Raw genomic sequence first — 20,885 nt, forward strand, 5'->3', positions numbered from 1 at the left:
TCGTATGAGTTCCTTATGTTTTAGAGATGAACTCCTTAGGAGATGCACGGTTCGCAAATATTTTCTCGCGTTTTTTAAGTCGTCTTTTCATCTGTTGATGGTTTCCTTTACTATGTAGAAACTTTAGTCCTGTTTGTTTATTTTTGTTTTTGTTGCCTGTGCCTTTGGTATCACATCCAAAAAATATCATTGATAAGATCAATGTCCCTCTTTTATTCTAGGAGTTTTAGAGTTGCAGATCTTACATTTAAGTCTTTAATTCATTTTGAGTTGATTTTTGTGTATGGTGTAAGGTATTGGTCCAGTTTCATTCTTTTGCATGTCGATATCCATTTTTCCCAATACCATTTACTGAGGAGACTCCTCTCTCTATTTTGTATCCTGGGTGCCATTGTCAAAGATTTGTTGACCGTACGTACGTGGGTTTAATTTTGGGTTTCGTCTTCTGTTCCATTGGTCTATGTGTCTGTTTTTATTACCACCACCATACTGTTAAATACTATAGCTTTGTAATATAATTTGACATCAGGAAGTGATGCTTCTAGTTTTGTCTTCTTGTTCAAGATTGCTTTGGCTATGTGATTTCATGTGAATTTTAGGACTGAATAGGTATGTTAGGATTGTATGGGTATTTTAACAATATTCTTCCATCCATGAGCATGAAATATCTCCGTTTATTTGTCTTCTAGTTTCATAACTTTGTGGTTGGAAAAGATTAACCTGATACTATTTCAAGTTTAAATTAGCAAAACTTTGTTTTATGATCTATCTTGGGAATAGCTTTGGGCATTTGAGGAGAATGTGTATTCTGCTACTTGGATAGAATATTCTATTTACGGACTGAACAAGCCTGTTCAGCCCACTTGTTCTATAGTGTTGTTCAAGTCCACTGTTAATTTATGGATTTTGTCTGGATGATATATCCATTGCTGAAAGTGGAGTATTGAAATCCTCTCCTGTTACTGTGTTACTGTCTGTGTCTCCCTTCATTTCTGTTAATATTTGCTTTATATGTTTAGATGCTCCTATGTTGTGTAAATACATAGCCATCCCTCAGTATCCATCCATAGGAGACTGGTTCCAGGAACCTCTATGGATGCCAAAATTCTCAGATACTCAAGTCCCTTATATTTTGCATATAACTCACAAACATCATTTTTAAATTCTTTACATAATTTATAAATTACTTATAAAACCTAATTACAATGTAAATTTTATGTAACTTATTGTGACTATAATGTAAATGCTCTGTACATATTTGTTAGCATGAAGCAAATTCAAGTTTGCTTTTGGAACTTTCTGGAATTTTTTTCCAAATATTTTCAATCCACAGTTAATTGAATCCTGGATGTGGAATACACAGATGTGGAATCCATTGATATGGAGGACTGACTGTATATTTACAATTTTATATCCTCCTGATTAACTGACCCCTTTATCATTATATAATGACCTTCTTTGTCTCTTATAACAATTTTTGACTTAAAGTATATTTTGTCTGATATAAATATAGCTACTGTTCTCTTTTGTTTACCATTTGCTGAAATGTCTTCTGTCATCTCTTCAGTTTTAGCTTATATGTGCCCTTAAAGCTAGGTCTTTTGTAGGCAGCATATAATTGGATCTTGGTTTTAAAATCCATTCAGCCACTTTATATCTTTTGGTTGGAGAATCTAGTCCATTTAAATGTAAAGTAATTACTGATAAAAAAGGATTTGCTATTGGCCATTTTGTTGTTTTCAGACTGTCCTGCAGTTACTTTGTCCCTTTCTTTCTCTCTTGCTGTCTTTCTTTCTCTCTTGCTGTCTTTCTTTGTGAGTTGATGATTTTGTGTGTGTGTGTGTGTGTGTGTGTGTGTGCATACTTTGATTCCTTTATCTTTCTCTTTTGTTTATCTGTTACAGTTTTTTCTTTATAATTAGTATTTGTTGTTGTTGTTCAATCACTAAGTCGTGTCCAACTCTTTGCGACCCCATGAACTGCAGCATATCAGGTTTCCCTGTCCTTCACTATTTCCCTGAGTTTGCTCAAACTCATGTCCATTGAGTCAGTGATGCCATCCAATCATCTCATCCTCTATAGCCCCCTTCTCCTCTTGCCCTCAGTCTTTCTTGGCATCAGGGTCTTTTTCAATGAGTCAGCTCTTCACATTAGGTGGCCAAAGTATTGGAGCTTTAGCTTCAGCATCGGTCCTTCCAATGAATATTCAGAGTTGATTTCCTTTAGGATTGACTGGTTTGATCTTATTGGTGTCCAAGGGACTCTCAAGAGTCTTCTCCAGTACCAGAGTTTGAAAGCATCAGTTCTTTGGTGCTCAGCCTTCTTTATGGTCCAGCTCTCACATCCATACGTGACTACTGAAAAAACCGTAGCTTGGACTATATGGACCTTTGTCGGCAAAGTGATGTCTCTGCTTTTTAATACATTGTCTGGGTTTGTCATAGCTATTCTTCCAAGGAGCAAGTGTCTTTTAATTTTGTGGCTACAGTCACCATTCACAGTGATTTTGGAGCCCAGTAAAATGAAATCTGTCACTATTTCCACTTTTCCCCATCTATTTGCCATGAAGTGATGGAACCAGATACCATTTTTGAATGTTGAGTTTTAAGCCAGCTTTTTCGCTCTTCTCTTTCACCTTCATCAAGAGGCTCTTTAGTTCCTCTTTCGTTTTCTGCCATTAAAGTGGTATCATTCGCATATCTGAAGTTATTGATATTTGTCCCAGCAACCTTGATTCCAGCTTGTGATTCATCCAGCCTGGCATTTCACATGATGTGCTCTGCATGTAAGTTAAATAAGCAGGGTGACAATATACAGTCTTGACATACTCCCTTCCCAGTTTTGAACCAGTCTGTTGTTCCATGTCTGGTTCTAACTGTTGCTTCTTGACCTGCATACAGGTTTCTCAGGAAGCAGGTTCAGTGGTGTTGTATTCCCATCTCATTAAGAATATTCCACAGTTTCTTGTGATCCATACACTCAAAGGCTTTTAGCAGTCAATCAAGCAGAAGTAGATTTTTTTTTGGAATTCCCTTGCTTTTTCTATGATCCAGTGTATATTGGCAATTGATCTCTGGTTCCTCTGCCTTTTATAAATCCAGCTTATACATCTGGAATTTCTCAGTTTATGTACTGCTGAAGCCTAGCTTGAAGGATTTCGAGCATAATCTTGCTGGCGTATGAAATGAGTGCAATTGTATGGTAATTTGAACATTCTTTGGCCTTGCCTTTCTTTGGGATTGAAATGAAAACTGACCTTTTCCAGTCATAAAACATTTTATAATTACAGCACTCTATTTTAAGCTGGAAACAACTTAGCTTTGATTGCCTACAAATAGTCTACACTTTTCCTTCTCTTCCTCCACACCTTCTGGTGTCCACAAGCTAGCCAGTAGGATCTGAAGCTGGCGTTGAGATCTGTGTGCCAGCGCTGAAAACCGGTTCAGCTATGTTGATTCCCTCAGTTCTGGTGGAGTGAGACAAAACTGGGGCTCCTGGGCAGCATCCTTCAAGCCCTGGGCAGTCGGGTGCTCGCTTGCACTCACTTTCCTTGTGGGAGAGATTGTGGGCTGAGGGGTTCTTTCTTAGCACTGAGCTGTGCTGTCTTGGGTGAGGGGTAACACGGGTAAGGTGAAACTATTTTTCCCTTCTTCAGTGTATCCACTCTAGGACCTCTAGCTGGATTCCCGAGCTCTCATAAAGGTATTCTCATCTGTGGGTACTTTGAGAACTGGACCCTACTAGTCCATCATCTTGCTGACATCTCTTACATTTTTTAAGATGAAATCTTTGACCACCTACAATTTGTTTTCATTTAAGATGTGAAATAAGGATACAAGTTCCTATTTTTTTGCAATCCAAGTTCAAGTAGTTAACTACTTGTTTGAACACCATTTGTCAATAATGCATCTTCCCCCCAGAGTAGATTCCATTTCCCCCACCGCACCCCCCGCCCCTGCCCCACCTCCCCCGCACCCCCCCCCCAATATCTTTGGGCTTTCTAGTCTTTTCACTGCTCTGTCTGCCGACTCTGTGAGCCAGTACCTTTTAATTCTTTTAGCTTTGTACTATATTTTAATATCTAGAGGGGCCCATTTGATAAGCATTTAATCTTTTTCAGAAAACAGAATGGAGGAGGAAAATGAAGGCACTGCAAGAGGAGCACGCAGCTCAGAAGAGAGAGGTAGGTCTCACCGGACTGTCTTGGGGAGCCTAGTTTCCCACGACTTCCTCTCATCCTTCACCTCCCCATCCTTTGCCCCCTGCCTTAAACTGGTTGGCAGATATTTTGTTGTTGATACGGTTCCCCGTTGCTGACCCCGTCAATACACAAAGGGCCCAGAGGGCTGCTTCCCTGGCTGGGAGCAGGGGCCTCTCGGCCTTCTCTTCTGAATCCAGTGCATCCTTTCTCCATGGATTCCTCTTCAGTGACCCCTTAAGGCTCTCTAAGTAGGGCTGTGCTATAAAACTCAGAGAATTGCCTGGTCATTCAGTGTTTGGGCCTTCCTTTGAAACCCCACCCAGGAGAGATCCAGGTGGTTGTGGACCTCAGCGATAGTTCAGCAGCAGCTCAGATAGAAGGGTTCAGACCACTGAGGAGAGAGCAGTAGTCCTCAAGACAGAGAAACCAGCTTCTATAAAAATGTCCCTGAGGAGAAGGCAAGTGGAGGATGAAGCCAGTTAAGAAGAGCCCTAGGTTCTGCTTCAGAAAGCTCAGAAGGTAAAGGTGCTTAGATCTGAGTCTGGTGTATGATGGATGGCCCCCCAATCAAGTGGTTCCCCTCTGACAGTTTATCTTTTTAAAAAAATCTTTATGTATTTATTTTTCGGTTGTTCCATGCAGCTTGTGGGATTTTAGTTCCCTGACCAGGGATCAAATGCTTGGCCCCTGCATTGGGATTGGAGTGTCTCAACCATTGGACCACTGAGGAAGTCCCTGATAGGTTTATCTTATTCGAAAAATTCAAAAATGGGAAACGCACTCAAGTTTATTCCAAAGAGCAGAAGAACTATATTAAGGTTCATGGAGTAAGGTCTCACTTCTGCTCCGTTTCCATCTACCTGTCCCCGACACCCACCCCGCCGGTGACCACTTTCATCGTTTTCTTGTATTCTTCTAGAGGTTCTTTATGCAGAAATAAGTGGTGTCATTTTCTCTCTGCTCTTACATCAGAGGTAGCTTGTAACCACATTTCCTTCATCTTTTGTCTTCACCTAAAAGCACCCATTTGATGATTTTTGAATGACCTCAACTTACCTGACTGTCCTCCTGTGGGTTACACACCTGACAGAGGGCCTTTGCCCTGAGCTGAGGGGCCTGCACTCAATTCCCCTCAAGTACCACTTAACACGTCCTCAAATAGGAAGGAAGTCAGTCTTGTTAGAAAGCTGCTCACCCAGGTCTGGAAACCCTCCACCTACTTCAGGTGAAGCTCGGGCCAGCATTTACCTGCTGGTACAGGTCCTGCAGGCACTGAGCTCTCAGAGGTCCCTGCGGACATGTGACTGACCAGCCACCCTGTGCCACCAGCTGCGGGAGCAGAACGAGAGGCTCCAGGCTACCCTGTCTCAGGATCAGAAGAAAGCAGCCACCCAGACCCAGCGCCAGATCCATGCCCTCCGCGCCCAGCTCCAGGAACAAGCCAGGCTCATTGCCTCCCAGGAGGAGATGGTAGGCGTGTCCCTCCTCCCAGCCGAGACCTGGAGCCGTAGACCCCTTCCCTGTGAGGATCTCCTTAGAGTCTCTTGGACTTGTTGGCTCCAGTCTCATTAGCTAGGGTCTCTGAGGAGAGGGAAGAGTCTTCAGACTTGAGGGGCAGAAAGCGATGAGGGTGTGGAAGACGCGACTGCTGTCCTTAGGGGCTGTGTCGGTGGGTTCACAGTACCAGCAGAGACCATGTGAATGCCAGCGCCTGGTTGATACTTTGCTTATTCCTCCATGTAAAGCTCACTGCTGCCTTTCAAGGTGGACATTGCCTTCTCCCCAGCTTCCTTTGACAGAGGATGAGACAGGCTGGAGAACTTAAGCACCTCACTTGAGTCTACACAGTGCGTGTTAGAAATGGCAGGGGTGAGAGTCAACCCTAGCCAGATAGGTGGCATGCGAAGCCTGTGCTCCTTTCACTGTGTTCTCAGACACCATTTCTTAACTAATTCCTTTTTCATCAGTTAACAGCCTCTGAGGAGGTTGTTAGATAAGCTAGTATGACGAGAAGGCATCACTTACTAAGCACCCTTCTTCTAAAACTCGCCCCTCTGACTCTTCGTCTAATAGTGGACCATTCTCTGCCCAGCCCAGGTGCAGCTCCCCTTTCTGAGCCCCAGGCCGGTGGAGATGTGTATCTGTCCCCAGCTGGGCCCTGCTGTGGCCTCAGGTCCTTGCCGTGAACCACCCTCCACATAGCTTTCCTGGGCGGAGCACCCGCTGTCACTGTCTAATCCTCTGTTCCTATACCTGTTGCTATTTGTGCCCTTCTGCTCTTCCAGCTGTCAGCATATCTAACCCACCTCCTTGCTGCTTTTCTTTTTACTACTTCCCCTAACACATTTAGCTCTTCAAAGCTGTAGCTGCCCGGAGGTTTCCTTCTTTTGTTACCAGAATTCTTATTTATAGTCGTTTCAGTTAGGAACCCACTGGCTAAAAATAACAGAATAGGTTAACTGGTGTTTATTTTTATTGTAACACCAAAAGAGGTCATACTTGATTTAGCAGCACCATTATGTCATTGGTATTCTAGACTGTTATTATTATTTTTTTAATTGCCATCTTTAGCATATTCCCTGATGGCTCAGATGGTAAAGAATCTGCCTGCTATGCGAGAGACCCCAGTTTGATCTGTGGGTCAGGAAGATTCCTCTGGAGAAGAGAATGGCAACCCACTCCAGTATTCTTGCCTGGAGAATCCCACGGACAGAGGAGCCCCATGGGCTATAGTCCATGGGGTTACAAAGTGTCAGTGACTGAGCGACTAACACTTTCATTTTCACTTGAGCATACTGACTTATGCTTGACTCGGATGATTGCAAAGTGGCTGCCATAGCCCCAACCATCACAACCATATTTAATGGAAAAAGTTGATGAAAGGCTCTTCTCAAGGCTTCTACTTATATTTTACTAGCCAAAACTGTGGAACCTATAGCTGTGAGGGAGGTTAGAAAAGAAATAATTAGCTTTATACTTTCTAGGATAGAGATAAGCAAAGGAGGAATAGAAATGGACATTGGATGAATCATTCATCAGTAAGGAGTGAAAAACAACTCACGCCTAAGCAGAAAAGGAGATTTGTCATAAGGTTCGACAAAGTGTCTCAGAAAGCTCAAGGCAGCGGAACAGCTAGTCTAGGAATGAACTGAATCCAAAGACGTGAAATGTCGTCAAGTCATTGCTCTGTAATATGTCTCTGTTCCTTTTTCTGTAACTGTTTTGATTTTCCCTGTGAAGGCCAGCTTCTACTCCATGTCTGCCCCATGTGGAAAAGAAACAAACAAAATAAAAACTCAAACCAGTTAGCTGCCCAGAGCTCTTGAGTTGACATGTTACCAATCCAGAATTCTCTGCCCAAACCTGGACAGTCAGCTATGGCTGTGGTGTGGGGGTCACATAGTCACAAGGGGCTGTCCTGGCTGTGACTATGTAAACTGAGGAAGCAGAGGCACTTCCTGGAAAAGAGGGGCTGAGCAGAGAGTCAGTGGCTGTTCACATCATGCCCCCTTCCCCCCAGGGAGCACTCAGCTCAGAGGCCCACATCTCAGGAGGGCGCCTCCTTTGTCCTGGCTGAGGTTACTTGTATGCTTATGTCTCTCTGCTTGCATGGGGGGTTCCTTGCATAGAGGGGCCTTCTTGCCTCTCCACCATGGGCAAATGGAGCTTGGTGCCAACCTGATTGCCACTGTTCAGTCTTGGCGCCATGCCCTCACATCTGCACAGCAGGAGGTGTCTTGCGGGGCCAGGGCAGAGTATTCTGAGCTCCGTCTCCCAGTGGATGGTGTGGAAACACTGGCCGTCCCTTCTTCACAGAGCTAGGCAGCCTGACTGCTCACAGCAGAGCCCCCTGCTGCCTGTAACCTGCTTTGTTCCATGTCTTTGCAGATGCAGGCCATGTCTCTCCGGAAGGTGGAGGGTAAGTCTGTTGTCTCCTGTCTCTCCTGCCTCTGGTCCCCTCTCCTGTCTCTGTCATGCTATATCAGTCAATGTATAGGATGAGGATGGTGGCAGCTGCTCGGGGACCTGTGGCGTCAGGCTCTCTGGTTGGACAGGTAGGGTGAGAAGATGCTTGTTTCCGGGACAGACAGGGCTCCAGCCTGGGTTCTTGCTGAAGGAAGCAGGGTTTCTTGCCTGGCCTGCTCTTCTCTGTAGGACAGGGTCTCATGAGGTGGGGCGGGGGGTGAGAATCCTGGGCGGGAGATGATGGATGGAGTGGCAGGGCTCATTAAAAGGCTCTTTCTAATTCACAACTGTGGTTCAGGTCCATCCAACTATACCTGGTTTCCATCTTGCAGCAAGTTGACCCCAAATCTCTGAATATGCCTGTCTAGAGAGTCTGCCCGCCTCGTCTTGTGTGCGTGCATCTTCGTGTGCGTGTCTGACAGATGCAGGTGCTGATGTCTAGAGGGCGACAGTAACCTATGGGGGACCAGCCTGCTTGGAGGACCTGGCTAGCCCCTTGTGAGCCCTTCTGACTCCACCCCACCTCTGCTGCCCTATGCCTGTAGCTTCCCCTCTGCCTTTTCTGGCAAACCCACACCTCCTCCCCAGCTTCTGCCTTGAGGTTAGATGTTTCTTTTGCAGTCTTGCAACCAGTTCAGAGAGGCACCGTTCTATGGCTGTGATCTGAGGGCTGGGGCTGGGGCGTGTGCGTGTGCTCAGTTGTGCAGTCACGTCCGACTCTGTGATCCCACCAGGCTCCTCTGTTCATGGAATTCTTCAGGCAAGAATACTGGAGTGAGTAGGCCATTTCCTACTCTAGGAGACCTTCCCAACCCAGGGATCGAACACGCATCTCTTGCGTCTCCTGTATTGGCAAGCCAATTTTTTTTTTTTTTTCTTTTTTACCACTGAGCCACCTGGGAAGCCCAGGGCTGGGGTGGGCCATTAATGAGAGCTGTGTGTCATAGACTTCAGATCCATTGTCTCAGCAGTTTGTCCCCACACTTTAGTGTGGGGCGGGTATGACTGTCCTCACTTTCTAGAAGAGGCGCGTGAGGCTTAGTGAAGTTCAAGGACTTCTGTCATGGGCAGCTCGTGAGGGGCAGAGCTGGAATGTGGACTCTGATCTTTCTGCCTCCCAGGTCATGGTTGTGCCCACTGCTTCATCCTGCCTCTGCCTGCTAGAGGACTGACTCAGGTCCTTGCTGTTTCTGGCCTGCACTCACATGCTGTCCTAGCTCTTCTCTGAGGTGGGGGTGGGGCCCAAGGCCCTGGAGACACTAACTACTGCTGCTCTCCTCAGGGATCTGTGAAGGCCCGAAGGCTGTGGACACAGATGAGGACTCTTCCGAGGAAGGTGAGGCTCCGATTTCTTCCCTGGGGGCTGCCCTCTTCGTTGTTGAGTTTGTCTCTACTTAACTGGATCTGACTGCCTGAATCTGGGTGCAGGAAACTAGGGATATGCAGTAAATATTTCTTAAGCACCCTGTGCTTGTCAGGCATGTGACACGAAGGCACACATGTGCAACTTCCTGGTTCTCCCTTGCTTGGAGAGGATCAGTGGCTTGCCCAGAGCCACAGAGCAGCAGGTGGTGGAGTCAGGATTTGGCGTGACGGCGCCTGCTGCGTAGCCCGTCCCTGGTGCCCGCCCCACCGTCTCCTGCCTGGTATGAGCCAGAGCAGTGGATGCGGCCTCACTGTGTGGGCTTAGGTGACCTTTGCAGTTTTCTTCTGCGTGGCAAGCATGCAGCAGGCAGATCACACTGGCCAACCTGATGTGCAGGAATCCTCCTCGGTCCCCTCTGCGGAGCCCTGGGAGCCTGCCACTTTTATTCACTCTGTTCAGTGACTGACTCCGATTTGCAGAGCTCTCAACCGAGTGTTTCTAGGGGATGCAAAGGAGAAGTGAAAAAAATAGACTCTCCTGGGTGAGTCAGGGAGAAGGAACTCCCAGAAAAGATCAGAGAGAGCTCACAGCCAACCTGCTGACCAGGCCTGCATGCCCAGCCTGGCTGTGATGTGACCGTTCCAGAGTGACCCAACAGGTGCACTGAGGAAAGGGTTTTATTTGTGTCACCAGAGAGTTCATCATGGGGTATTTGTTGTTTTTTAATGTAATGTTTTTCTTTACTTTTGAGGCAGTCTTCTATGCTTTTGGCAGAAAAAGCAGAAGGGTGCACAGTAGGTCTCCCTCCTGCCAGGCCATCCAGTCTCCGCCCAGAGATTCCATTGTTAATGGTTTGTCACGTTTCTTTCCAGAGACACGTGGTGCAAACACAAGCATGTGCATGTATGCATTCTTTTCCTTTTTCCAAACAGGAGCACAGTATACATATTCTTCTATGATTGTTTCTTAACTGTATTGGGGGTCATTTCTTATCCCTTTGTATAGAGCTGCTTCATTATTTTTTCAGGACTTCAAAGTACTCCATTGGATAGATGAACCAAAATTTAATCAGTCCTCTGCTACCATCCCACCCCAGTGCACTTAACCTTGGAATATAGTAGTAAAAATAAGTTACAGATAACCCTGAGTAACACAAGGTCCACAGTGAGGATGAGGCAAATCCTCCAGCGGGGGCACAGAGTTCTAGGAGGCGGTCACTGAGTGAAGGAGACCCCTCCCCACCTATTCCACACCCCATCCCGTTGCAGGGAGGACCCAGACCTTGGTCAGACTCTGCTGTTCCTCTTCACCTGCTTTTCTACTTCTTCCCGTGTCAGACCAGCAGAAGCAGCATCCCCTGGCACTTGGCTAGAAATGCAGATTTTCAGATTCTCAGTCCCAGGCCGCACAGACTGAATCAGAGCTTCTGGGGCAGGGCCTAGCCATTTCTGTCTGCACCTGCCCTCCCGGGCACTCTGGTGCTTGCTCAAGTTTGAGGACCTCTGTGGCTCCCACAGCTCTCTGCACTGGTCGCACACTAAGAATCTCCTGGGCAGCTTGCAACTCTCTGGAGGAGCGACCAGCCGCCTGCTGCCTAGATCACCACGAGGGGCAGGGCTTTGGGCAGCAGTAGTACCCAGAGCTCCAACAGTGATTTCAGTATACAGCCCAGCTGGGGCTCATGCCCGGTGCAGACTCAGCAGAGAATCGACCCTGGGGGCGAGGGAGGACTTAAAGCACAGATTGCTGGGCTCCACCTCCTGAAGTTTCGATTCAGTCAGGTTGAAGTGGTGGAGTAGGAAATGGCAACTTCCCTGGAGAATTCCATGGACAGAAGAGCCTGGTGGGCTACAGTCCATGGGTCGCAAAGAGTCAGACACGACTGAGTGACTAACACACACACAGGTTGGAGTGGGGATCTGAGAATCTGGGTTTTTAATAAGTGACAGGTGGCTCCCATGCCATGGTTCACACTTTGAGAAGCACTGCTCTAGACCAGTTGGTCTTCAGGCGTGGCTGTTGTTAGAAGATCTGGGAAGTTTCACAATTAGATCTTAAGGCCTGGGGCTGACCCTCCAAGATTCTGACGTACTTATCTTGGGATGGAGCCCAGGTGTTTCAAATAAGCAACCAAGGGATAAGATTACTACTTGACTTTGAGCTCCTTGAGGGTTTTCTTCCGTGTCCCCAGTGCTGGCCTGTGCACACTCATATTACTTGTCAGTAGGCTGGTCCACCTCTAACCACAATGGTCCCTGGCATGAGACCTGAAGAGCACTTCTGGGAGGTCTTCCCTGACTCACCCTGAACGGCCCCTTTATAGCAGTCAGTTCAGTTCAGTAATCACGTTTTATTTTAATTGCCTGTTTCATTACCCTCTGCGTCAGCAGGTCTTCCCTGGTGGCTAAGTGGTAAAGAATCAGCCTGCAATGCTGGGAGTTGCAGGAGATGCAGGTTCGATCCCTGGGTTGGGAAGATCCCCTGGAGGAGGGCATGGCAACCCACTCCAGTATTCTTGTCTGGAGAATCCCATGGACAGAGGAGCCTGGTGGACTACAGTCCATGGGGTCGCAAAGAGTTGGTCATGCCTAAAGCGAATCTGAGTGAACTCTGGGAGTTGGTGATGGACAGGGAGGCCTGGCGTGCTGCAATTCATGGGGTTGCAAAGAGTTGGACACGACTGAGCGACTGAACTGAACTGAACTGAAAGCGACTTAGCATGCATGCACACTGGGTCAGTATTTCTTAAGGAGTGGTCTGTGGCTCACCTCCATCAGAATCATCTGAGCAAGTTAAAATGCAGATTCCAGGGCCCTTCTCCAGATCCGTGGAATCAGACTCTGGAAGGTGGGGCCAGAGAATCTGTACTTTAAACCCAAGCAATTCTATTGTGTATAGTTAGAGGGAGAACACCTAATTTAGACAGTAGACTTGAGGGGAGCAGGCAGCTGTCTGTCCACGATATATATGTGTATACATATATCATGAATGTGAATCAAATCATTATGCTGTGCATCTTAAATGTATACAGTGCTGTATGTAAATTATACTCAATAAATTTGGGTGGGGAGAGAGGGGAGGAAGAATGGAGCCTGGGGAACAAGCTGCTGTCTGGAGTCAGAACCCCAAAAGCTGGGACAGGACTGAGCCAGATCTTGAAGGTCCAGGGGATGAGGATCCCAAAGGTGGGTGGAGGGTCTGCTGCCGTGATTCCCAGAGGAACAACCTGGGGATGGACACTCAGGTGGGGTCGGTGGCCCTGGGTCATGGGCTGGAGACCATGATTCCTAGCTGGGTGCACTGGGGCTTTGGGAGCGGAGGTGCTGGGCACCCCGGCTGACCTTGGTGGTTGTCTTATGCTGCAGAGCTGGAGGACTCCCACAGTGGACAGCAGAAGGTGCTGGAAGCTCTGAGGCGAAACCCCACCTTGCTGAAGCAGTTCAGGCCAGTCCTGGAGGACACCCTGGAGGAGAAGCTGGAAAGCATGGGGATAAAGAGAGTGAGTTCCGGTACCACCGTGGCAGGGCCACACCTACCATTTGGATGCAGGGCATTTTTAAACCAACAAAGGGTCAATTGTTCTTTATAGTGTAGGCTTATTCATCTTATTCGTTCCAGTCCCGGGCACCCTTGGTGTCCGGGAACGTAAACCCACACAGCTGGCACTGTGATCTCTTCTGTTTCCTCCAGTGGCTTCCTGAGATGTCACCCCATGTCCTGACCTCTCAGTGCTCTCCACTTACTGGCTGCTTTCTTTGTGTCTCTATCTCTTTTTCTTTGTTGTCATTCACATATTCAACAAATATTTATTGAGCACCTTTATACTAACTGTTGTACTAGGTTCTGAGAAAACTGGAGAAGGAAATGGCAACCCACTCCCATATTCTTGCCTGGAGAATTGCGTGGACAGAGGAGCCTGGCGGGCTACAGTTTATGGGGTCACAAAGGGACATAGCTGGTGTGACTTAGCACACACGTGTGCTGAGAATACAGTGATGAATTAGAACTGAAAATTTTTTCATGGAGTTTGTAGATGGTAGGAAACTCAGATACTAAACGATGGTTGTCCAGAAATGTAATGATTTAGCATTGTGAAATGCTCTGCAAGTGAAGTATTGGATACTATAAGAATGAATAATAAGGGGATGTGCCTTAGTTTGAAGGTCCAGGTCTGATGATGGACATTAAGTGGACAGGGGATTCCCTGGTGGCTCAGATGGTAAAGAATCCACCTGCAATGCAGGAGACCTGGGTTTGATCAGTGGGTTGGGAAGATCCCCTGAAGAAGGGAATGGCAACCCACTCCAGTATTCTTGCCTGGAGAATTCCATGGACAGAGGAGCCGCCTGGTGGGCTACAGTCCATTGGGTTGCCAAAAAACTCAACTGAGTGACTAATACTTTCACTTTTCATATTGATATGATTTTGACAAATTACAATTAGATAGTCTTGGTGGAACTATTAAACAAGATGTCCCATCTTCTACTAGATGAAGGGACCATATGTGCTCCAAAGTACTATGTCTCTATTTTCTGACAAGGGGACTTTAATTGGCTCAATCTGGCCTTTGGAGGGGTGAACTGTCTATCATCAGTAGCACCCTTGGCCATGCCCACTCAGCAGGTGGCTGTGGGTGGAGCAGGCTCTGAAGCCCTATCTGGTACAAATTAATATTTGAACACCATTGTTTTCTCATGCTCCTGTTCAACCAGAGAATGCATATTATCATTAAAGGCATCAATGAAATCCATTATTAAAAACACCCACCTTATTACTAAGGCAGCTGGAATATCACATCATTGAGGATACTGTGTGTATAGAGTAAAATAAGAAAAAACCCCAAACATCTAGGCTTAATTTAGCAAAGATGCTCTCTAATCATTGACTTTTTTCAACTACTGCACAATCTAACTTTGGCCTTATGTTCAGACTTGATTAAAACATTTCTTCTAATCTTAAATTATTCCTCAAGGGTGGATGTCAGAAGCCCAAGAAACTTCCATTAAGTGTTGGAAGGGTGCCTGGCTTCGATTTTTTGCAGTTGATGTTTTCAACCATTGTCAGCCACGGAGGACAATGTTTCAGGCCAAATGATGATGCAAGTACAGAAAGGAGCAAGCCCCGGTCTCCCGCAAGGATAGTGGAGAGGCGTGTCCCATCTCAGCCTGTATGCTCGATGTTGATAGCACGTGCCTAGCCCCTCTGCATCATCCTTCTACTCGTGCTTTGCTGGGGCTCCCAAGCCCTAGCCCACCTCGCTTTCAGCAGCCTGCTCGCCCTGCCCTGATGCTCAGCTCATCCTCTCCCAGAGCCACCAGCACAGATCCCAGCGACTCCCAGGCCAGCAGCAAGTGTGAGAGGCCAAGGGAAGGAGGAGGGGAACCCATCTTCGAAGGGGACTTCTGTGTCTTCCAGGATGCCAAGGGAATTCCCGCTCAGACCCTCAGACACCTGGAATCCATCCTGCGAGCCCAGCGGGAACAGAAGGCCAGGAGGTTTTCTGAGTTTCTGAGCCTGAGAGAGAAGCTCATTAAGGAAGCCACCAGCAGAGTGAAGGACAGACAGAAGGACAGGGCCCTGGTGTCCCAGCCAGAGGGCGAGGTGCCAGGTGAGCTGGCCTGCTTGGGACTGGGAGCTGGGAGGGTCCAGGCTTGTTTGCATTTGCAGAGGAGGGATATAATCTCTGTCCTCATCGAGGCGTTGCTCGTTGCTCAGAAGGGCCAGACAATAGGGCTCTTGCAGATGGCTGAGTCCAAAAGACCTCTGTTGGAAAAACAGGGTCTAGGGGTGGGGTGGTCACCTGGGTCCCTCAGGGAAGCAGAGGAGAACCAGGGCCATTGTCCCTGCTCAGACATAAGGCCTCCTCAGCAGCTCAGTTCGGCACTGTTTTGCTTGTTTGGACCACAGGCTGAACTTGGCTCCAACTGAGTGTTGCCAGCACTGGGGCTGCATATGGAAGCAAGGATCAAACAAATGGAATATTCTGCCCTAGAGCAGTGGGAGTGTGTGGGAGGCTGGGCCAGTTCAGTAGGCAGACACATCCTCAGAGCTCAGACTCCTTCCCTGGGTGAGCCAGCTGCTTTGTCCCTGGGGGCTGTGACAAGGAAAGGCCCTGTTGTTCCTGTGGAAGACTGAAGTATGTGGGTGAGGACCCTCTGGTCTCTGTCCTCAAGGAACTTAGGGAGCAAGGGAATTGTCTTTGCACCAGGAGCCCCCATCTCTAGAGGGCTCCCAGATCCTCATGCAGGGCGATGCCCTAGCTCCTTGCAGTCATGGGTGTATGTGGTCAGAGGAGGGTCACTTTTATTATCTCCGCATGTCCAGGCAGACCCAACCTGAGCTCTTTGTGCAAAGGAAGTTTCCAAAGTGTGGTCCACACATCTCTGGGAGGTATGCAAGATGATTTTAGTTATCTATATTTTAGTTATTTGGTACATGAATCAATAATTTTAAGATTTAGTCTTTATTTTTCTTCATGTACATTGGAAAAATATTACTAACATAGCAACCCTGAAAGCTCATGGAAATGACTACTTGGGTAAGTATAAAGTGGGAATTTTATGTTTAAAAGTGGTATCATTTTCTATAAAAAGATTACATAGGAGACAGGACAGTTGGTATGAGAATATGGTAAAAATTATGTCAATGGTCCGGGTAACTCTGTTCTATTTGGTTTAAACACCTGACCTTAAAATCTCTAAGGAAAGGATAGTTTTCAGTCTCACACAGAAAGAAATCTCAGACTGAAGGAAATTTGTCCCAAAGCCCTCTGCCCTTCATTCCTAATTTGTTTAATTTAGGGCAGTATTTACTGAGGTGCAGTATTTACCCCTGTTTGATTCCTGAGTCAGGAAGGTCCCCTGGAGAAAGGTTAGGCTACCCACTCCAGGATTCTTGCCTGGAGAATTCCATGGACAGAGGAGCCTGGTGGGCTACAGTCCAAGGGGCCACAAAGAGTCAGACAGGACTGAGAGACTTTCACTTTTCCCTTTACTGAAGTTGATCTGGGCCAGGGCCTGACCCTCAGCTGGAAACCAGCCAGAACTAGGTGATGTGATGGGGCCAGCACAGGCAGGGGCAGCTCAATGAGAGGGGACAGGCTCCGGGGCTGGGGGCTGGCGGGGTGGATGGAAGCCCCTCTGAGTCCTGGTTTCCAAGAGAAGAGAAAGGCTTCTTGCTCTTGTGGTGCCACCCCCTGCCCCGGCGCTTGTGCCTGTGGTCCCGGAACCTGGGGTGGGAGCATTCCTGCCCCGCACGTCTCTCTCCCCTTCCCTGGGGGCCCGTCCCTTCTCAGAGCCCGTTACTGACCTATGGGATGAGCTCTGTTCTCTCAGCATTTCTTAGGCTCTGCACCCCCACGTGCTCTCTTTCTAGTCCCCAGGAGTGTTGTACAAATGCGCACCTCCCATCTCTGCTCAGACCGTGCTGCTTTTGTCTGGGGGCAAAGCTGGGGGATGTAGTCCAGGCAGTGGCAAAGGCCCGAGATTTGGGGTGACTGACCACCTGGCTTTGCATCTGCCACGGACTCCCATGGAATCCTGGGTCTTGAGCAAGTTCCTGAAGCTCTGGAAGCCTGTCTGGGGCTAAATGGATGTTGGATGTAAAGTGCTTAGCTTGCTCTGTGCACTGTAACTGTAGCTATTATTATTTTCCCTCAGCAAGTTTACTTTAGCAAGTTACCTTTAATTTACTCTTTCCTAGAAGGCCCACTTCTGTGTAAATGCATCGTCCGAGAGTAGTGCATTTCGAACACCTTTAACTTTGAACTACAGTAAGAAATGCATTTTATGCTGTGGGTCAGTCCATGCTTTCGAGTTTCATGAAACAGTACTTACTTTGCCTCCCTAAAAATCGTGGGTCCTGCAGCACAGCCCCGCTCCCCGCCCTCACCACAGCCCGGCCCAACGCTTGGCCCTCCAGGTAATTGGGAAGAGGGAGGGGCTGTGTCTGATTTTCTGCCTTAGACACTCCAGCAACAGGCCCCTTTCTGGGAGGAGGTGTGTGGATCTTGACGGCCCAGGTGGTCTTACAGTGCCCCCTGGTGGCTTCAGGGCCTTCCTGCAAGGCTGCCTGAACTCCAGCAGCAGCTGTTGGAGTTGGGTAGACAGGGTAGGTGGCCTTGGCAGGGTCAGCTTCCAGGATTGTGTCCGGGGTGAGCTGCAGATACGCTGGCCCTCCTTAGGCTTGCTGCCTCCCCTAGTTCTCCTGGAATGATGACATGACCCCGGAATACCAGCCGCTCTCCTGGTCTTTGATGAAACCGTGGGTCCCAGCTCCAGGCTTGGCTGGCTGTGGGATACTTGGGGTGGGGGAAATAATTAAATCTGCTGTGGTTATAGCAGTACACTGCACAGAGTGACTTGTTCTTTTCCTGTGTGTTGGAGCCTCTTTCTGCCTCCTCTCGGGCTTGAGGGTCCAGATGGATATGCCCTGAAACACATTCTTATTTGTGTTTCTAGTCAAAAGCCAGCAGAGCCCACTGGTCACTAAAGAGGTCCAGCCAAAGGCCAGGACCCTGCATGTGGCACAGCCATCCAAGCCTGCAGAGCCCGCTGTGACAAGTCTTCAGAGCCGCAGCAGCCATAGCCTGGGCCTGGCCCCGGGGCCCACCCCTACTCCTCGCTCCAGAGCACCTGGACCCTCTGGCACCCCTTCTTCCCCAGGGCCTGGGCTGAGGTGAGCTGGGCTCTGCATTCTCACAGGGTCCGTGGTGTGGCTCCCACCCTGTCCTGGGCCTCCCACCAGCTTTCGCAGACAGGTGAGGGGCAGAGAAAGAAGTGAACAGGAGGGGCCTCAGGTGGGGTCCAACCCATGAAGAGACTGGAGTCCCTTGCTCCTGGCCAGGGCAAACCTCCCCTCCTCTTACTGACTCATCCCCAAGTCCCAGTTGCCACCCTGGAGGGGCTGGGTCTTCATCTTCTAACAGAGGGTGGCTGCCCCTCTCCAGATGACTCCTGGCTGGTGTCTGGGCCCAGGGGTGCCAGGGGCAGGACTGGCTCTGGGCCAACCAGCTAGCTTGCAAGTGGTGAAGTGTGGCTTTGACCATCTTCCTTCCAGCTCATGCACTCCGCATTTCCTCTCCTTCTTGACAGTACGCCCCCGTTCAGTTCCGAAGAGGACTCGGAGAGAGATGCTGGGCCGCGTGCTTCCCTGCAGCCCCTGAGAGCTCTTTCGAGGGTGGGGCCCCAGCCGCAGGATGACTCAGACTGGTCTGACACCGAGACCTCGGAGGGGAGTGCCCAGGCCCCTGGCAAGGGCTCGGGCGGGCTGGCCTCCTCAGGTGAGGAAGGTTTTCTGGTAAGACTATTAACGAGGCTTCTAGCTTCTGGCTTCAGTTGCATTTTCTAGCCAAAGTTTAAAGACTATAGAGCTTAGGTTTTGTCTTACCAAAGGCAGTAAGTGGACAAGCTGGGGGGTAAGCTCAGTTCTGTGCCATCTGTCAAGCCTACAGTGTCATGAATTCTGCGGAACTTCATCTTGTCCAAGGCGTGGTCCCAGCCTGCCAGCCCATCGAACCCACCAGAACCAGATCTCTGGAGAAGAACTGACGACGTGCCAGGTGGATGATAGGGTGTAGACATCTAGGAACTGGGAGTGTGGAGTCCTTGCACACGCTCTGGGCTGTCACTTGCTCCCTGTGTGCTGGCGTGGGGAGCTTTGGTTCCTTTGTAGTAAAGGGAGGTATCTGGATAAAATGAGTGGTGAGGGGCAAGGAACACAGTATGAACATAGTAGACCCTTAACTAACTGGCTTTTAATCAATCAGTGAGCCGAGGGTCATCATCGCTCTGGACCTCTGCTCAGGCCCCCGGACATTTGCGTCCTGGAAGGCCATGGCTGGCTCCCTGCTTCCTGGCCAGTCCTGAGGTCTGAACATCCACCTTGCTTTCTCACACTGATAATGTAGTCACTGCTTAGCCCCCTTCCTGCTAGGAGTTCATAGAAAGTGGGTCTGGCCCCACAGCCCTGTGCAAATTTATATCGATGATATTTCTTCATTTCTCTGTGAAGATGTTGGAGGAAAACCTACACATTGATCTTGCTGTTCATGTACTGGAGCAGCGGTTCCGCCTGCTGAGAGGAAAGGGCAGCTTGCTCAGCTTCTGTGCCCAGCCGTGCCCTGCAGGACATGGCACATTTCTGGGTGTTCCGAGCCTCTTTTCCCCGCCCATGCTGGCCTGAGCCTCTCTCTTTGCCTTTCTTCTACTGCTTTTGTCTTTCCTTTTTCCCTTCGGACTCTTCTCCATGCTCCCTTTATCCACACTGGAGCTGGGCCTTGACCCATGGGCATGATGCATTCATACTCTGGTCTTCTCCCCTGGTTGCCTTCCAGGAACGCTGGTGCAATCAATGGTCAGAAACCTTGAGAAGCAGTTGGAGGCTCCAGCCAAGAAGCCTGCTGGAGGGGTCAGTCTGTTCTCAGTACCCAGTGCTGGGCCACAGAGAGCTGCTGTGCCAGGAGGAAAGCCCCAGGTAGGCTGTAGGACCTAAGAGGTGCCCCTGCAGTCTCTTACAGAGCCGGCTCGAGTTTGGGGCCCTGGGCGGGGCCTGAGGGAGGGCCCGTGTGCGACACTACGGTTGACCTCACGCCCCTCGTCTCCTCTGCCCCTGCAGGAGTGGCAGGATGCCCACTCTCCAGTGCTTGTTGTTTGTGTCCCTTGTTAACATCGAAAAGCCTTGTGGTTCCTGGTGGCTCAGAGGTGAAAGCGTCTGCCCCCAATGCGGGAGACCCGGTTCGATCCCTGGGTCGGGAAGATCCCCTGGAGAAGGAAATGGCAATCCACTCCAGTATTCTTGCCTGGAGAATCCCATGGATGGAGAAGCCTAGTAGGTTACAGTCCACAGGGTCACAAAGAGTTGGACACGACTGAGCGACTTCACCTTCACCTTTATTACATGAACAACCGCTCGGTGGGTTGTTTCTCCCAGCCATGCATGCCCTCACTTCTGGCTCTGATGGGGCCTGGACCTGGCTCTGTGCCTGGCTTCCAGCAGTAGCTGCTCTATTCGGGCTCCATCCAGCTCATCCCACAGCCAAGCTCTCCCCTTTCTTCACTCCCCGAGGACCCCAGCGCAGGACTGTGTGCAGAGCAGACTGCTCCACAATACACAGTGGGGATATTAGGCACCTTTGTTCCAAATATCCAAGGCCATTCCTCATCACTAAGAATGTCTTAATGGCCTTGCCTCTCTCCAGCTCCAGCTGCCATCAGATTTATCACTCAGATGCTCAGCCTCCCAGACAATGTCCTTGCCACCTCCCCTCTCCCCATAAGGGAACCACTTCTGTATTCCTGTTGTGTTTTCTTAGGCAGAAACATTTCAAGCTCTTGTAACTTTACCCTCCTTTTT

At 48.9% G+C, this 20,885-nt stretch overlaps 1 protein-coding gene across 5 annotated transcripts in view; it reads left to right on the top strand.

Annotated features, from left to right (window-relative positions):
- The window catches only part of DZIP1L (DAZ interacting zinc finger protein 1 like), a 59,492-nt gene that overhangs the window by 35,650 nt on the left and 2,957 nt on the right, over nt 1-20,885 (top strand). For 3 of the 5 annotated variants that reach the window (XM_018049978.1, XM_018049983.1, XM_013966110.2), the window contains 10 exons: nt 4,121-4,183; nt 5,531-5,671; nt 8,090-8,120; nt 9,450-9,503; nt 12,899-13,032; nt 14,949-15,141; nt 15,858-15,923; nt 17,993-18,209; nt 18,626-18,813; nt 19,867-20,006. In XM_018049978.1, the coding sequence (XP_017905467.1) occupies nt 4,121-4,183; nt 5,531-5,671; nt 8,090-8,120; nt 9,450-9,503; nt 12,899-13,032; nt 14,949-15,141; nt 15,858-15,923; nt 17,993-18,209; nt 18,626-18,813; nt 19,867-20,006 (1,227 nt within the window). Of the gene's footprint in view, nt 1-4,120; nt 4,184-5,530; nt 5,672-8,089; nt 8,121-9,449; nt 9,504-12,898; nt 13,033-14,948; nt 15,142-15,857; nt 15,924-17,992; nt 18,210-18,625; nt 18,814-19,866; nt 20,007-20,885 lie in introns of those variants that run through there. The other 2 variants (XM_005675523.3, XM_018049988.1) reach the window with 2 other exon arrangements.

The sequence above is a fragment of the Capra hircus genome, chromosome 1, assembly GCF_001704415.2.
Source record: "Capra hircus breed San Clemente chromosome 1, ASM170441v1, whole genome shotgun sequence".
Classification (NCBI taxonomy): Eukaryota; Metazoa; Chordata; class Mammalia; order Artiodactyla; family Bovidae; genus Capra; species Capra hircus.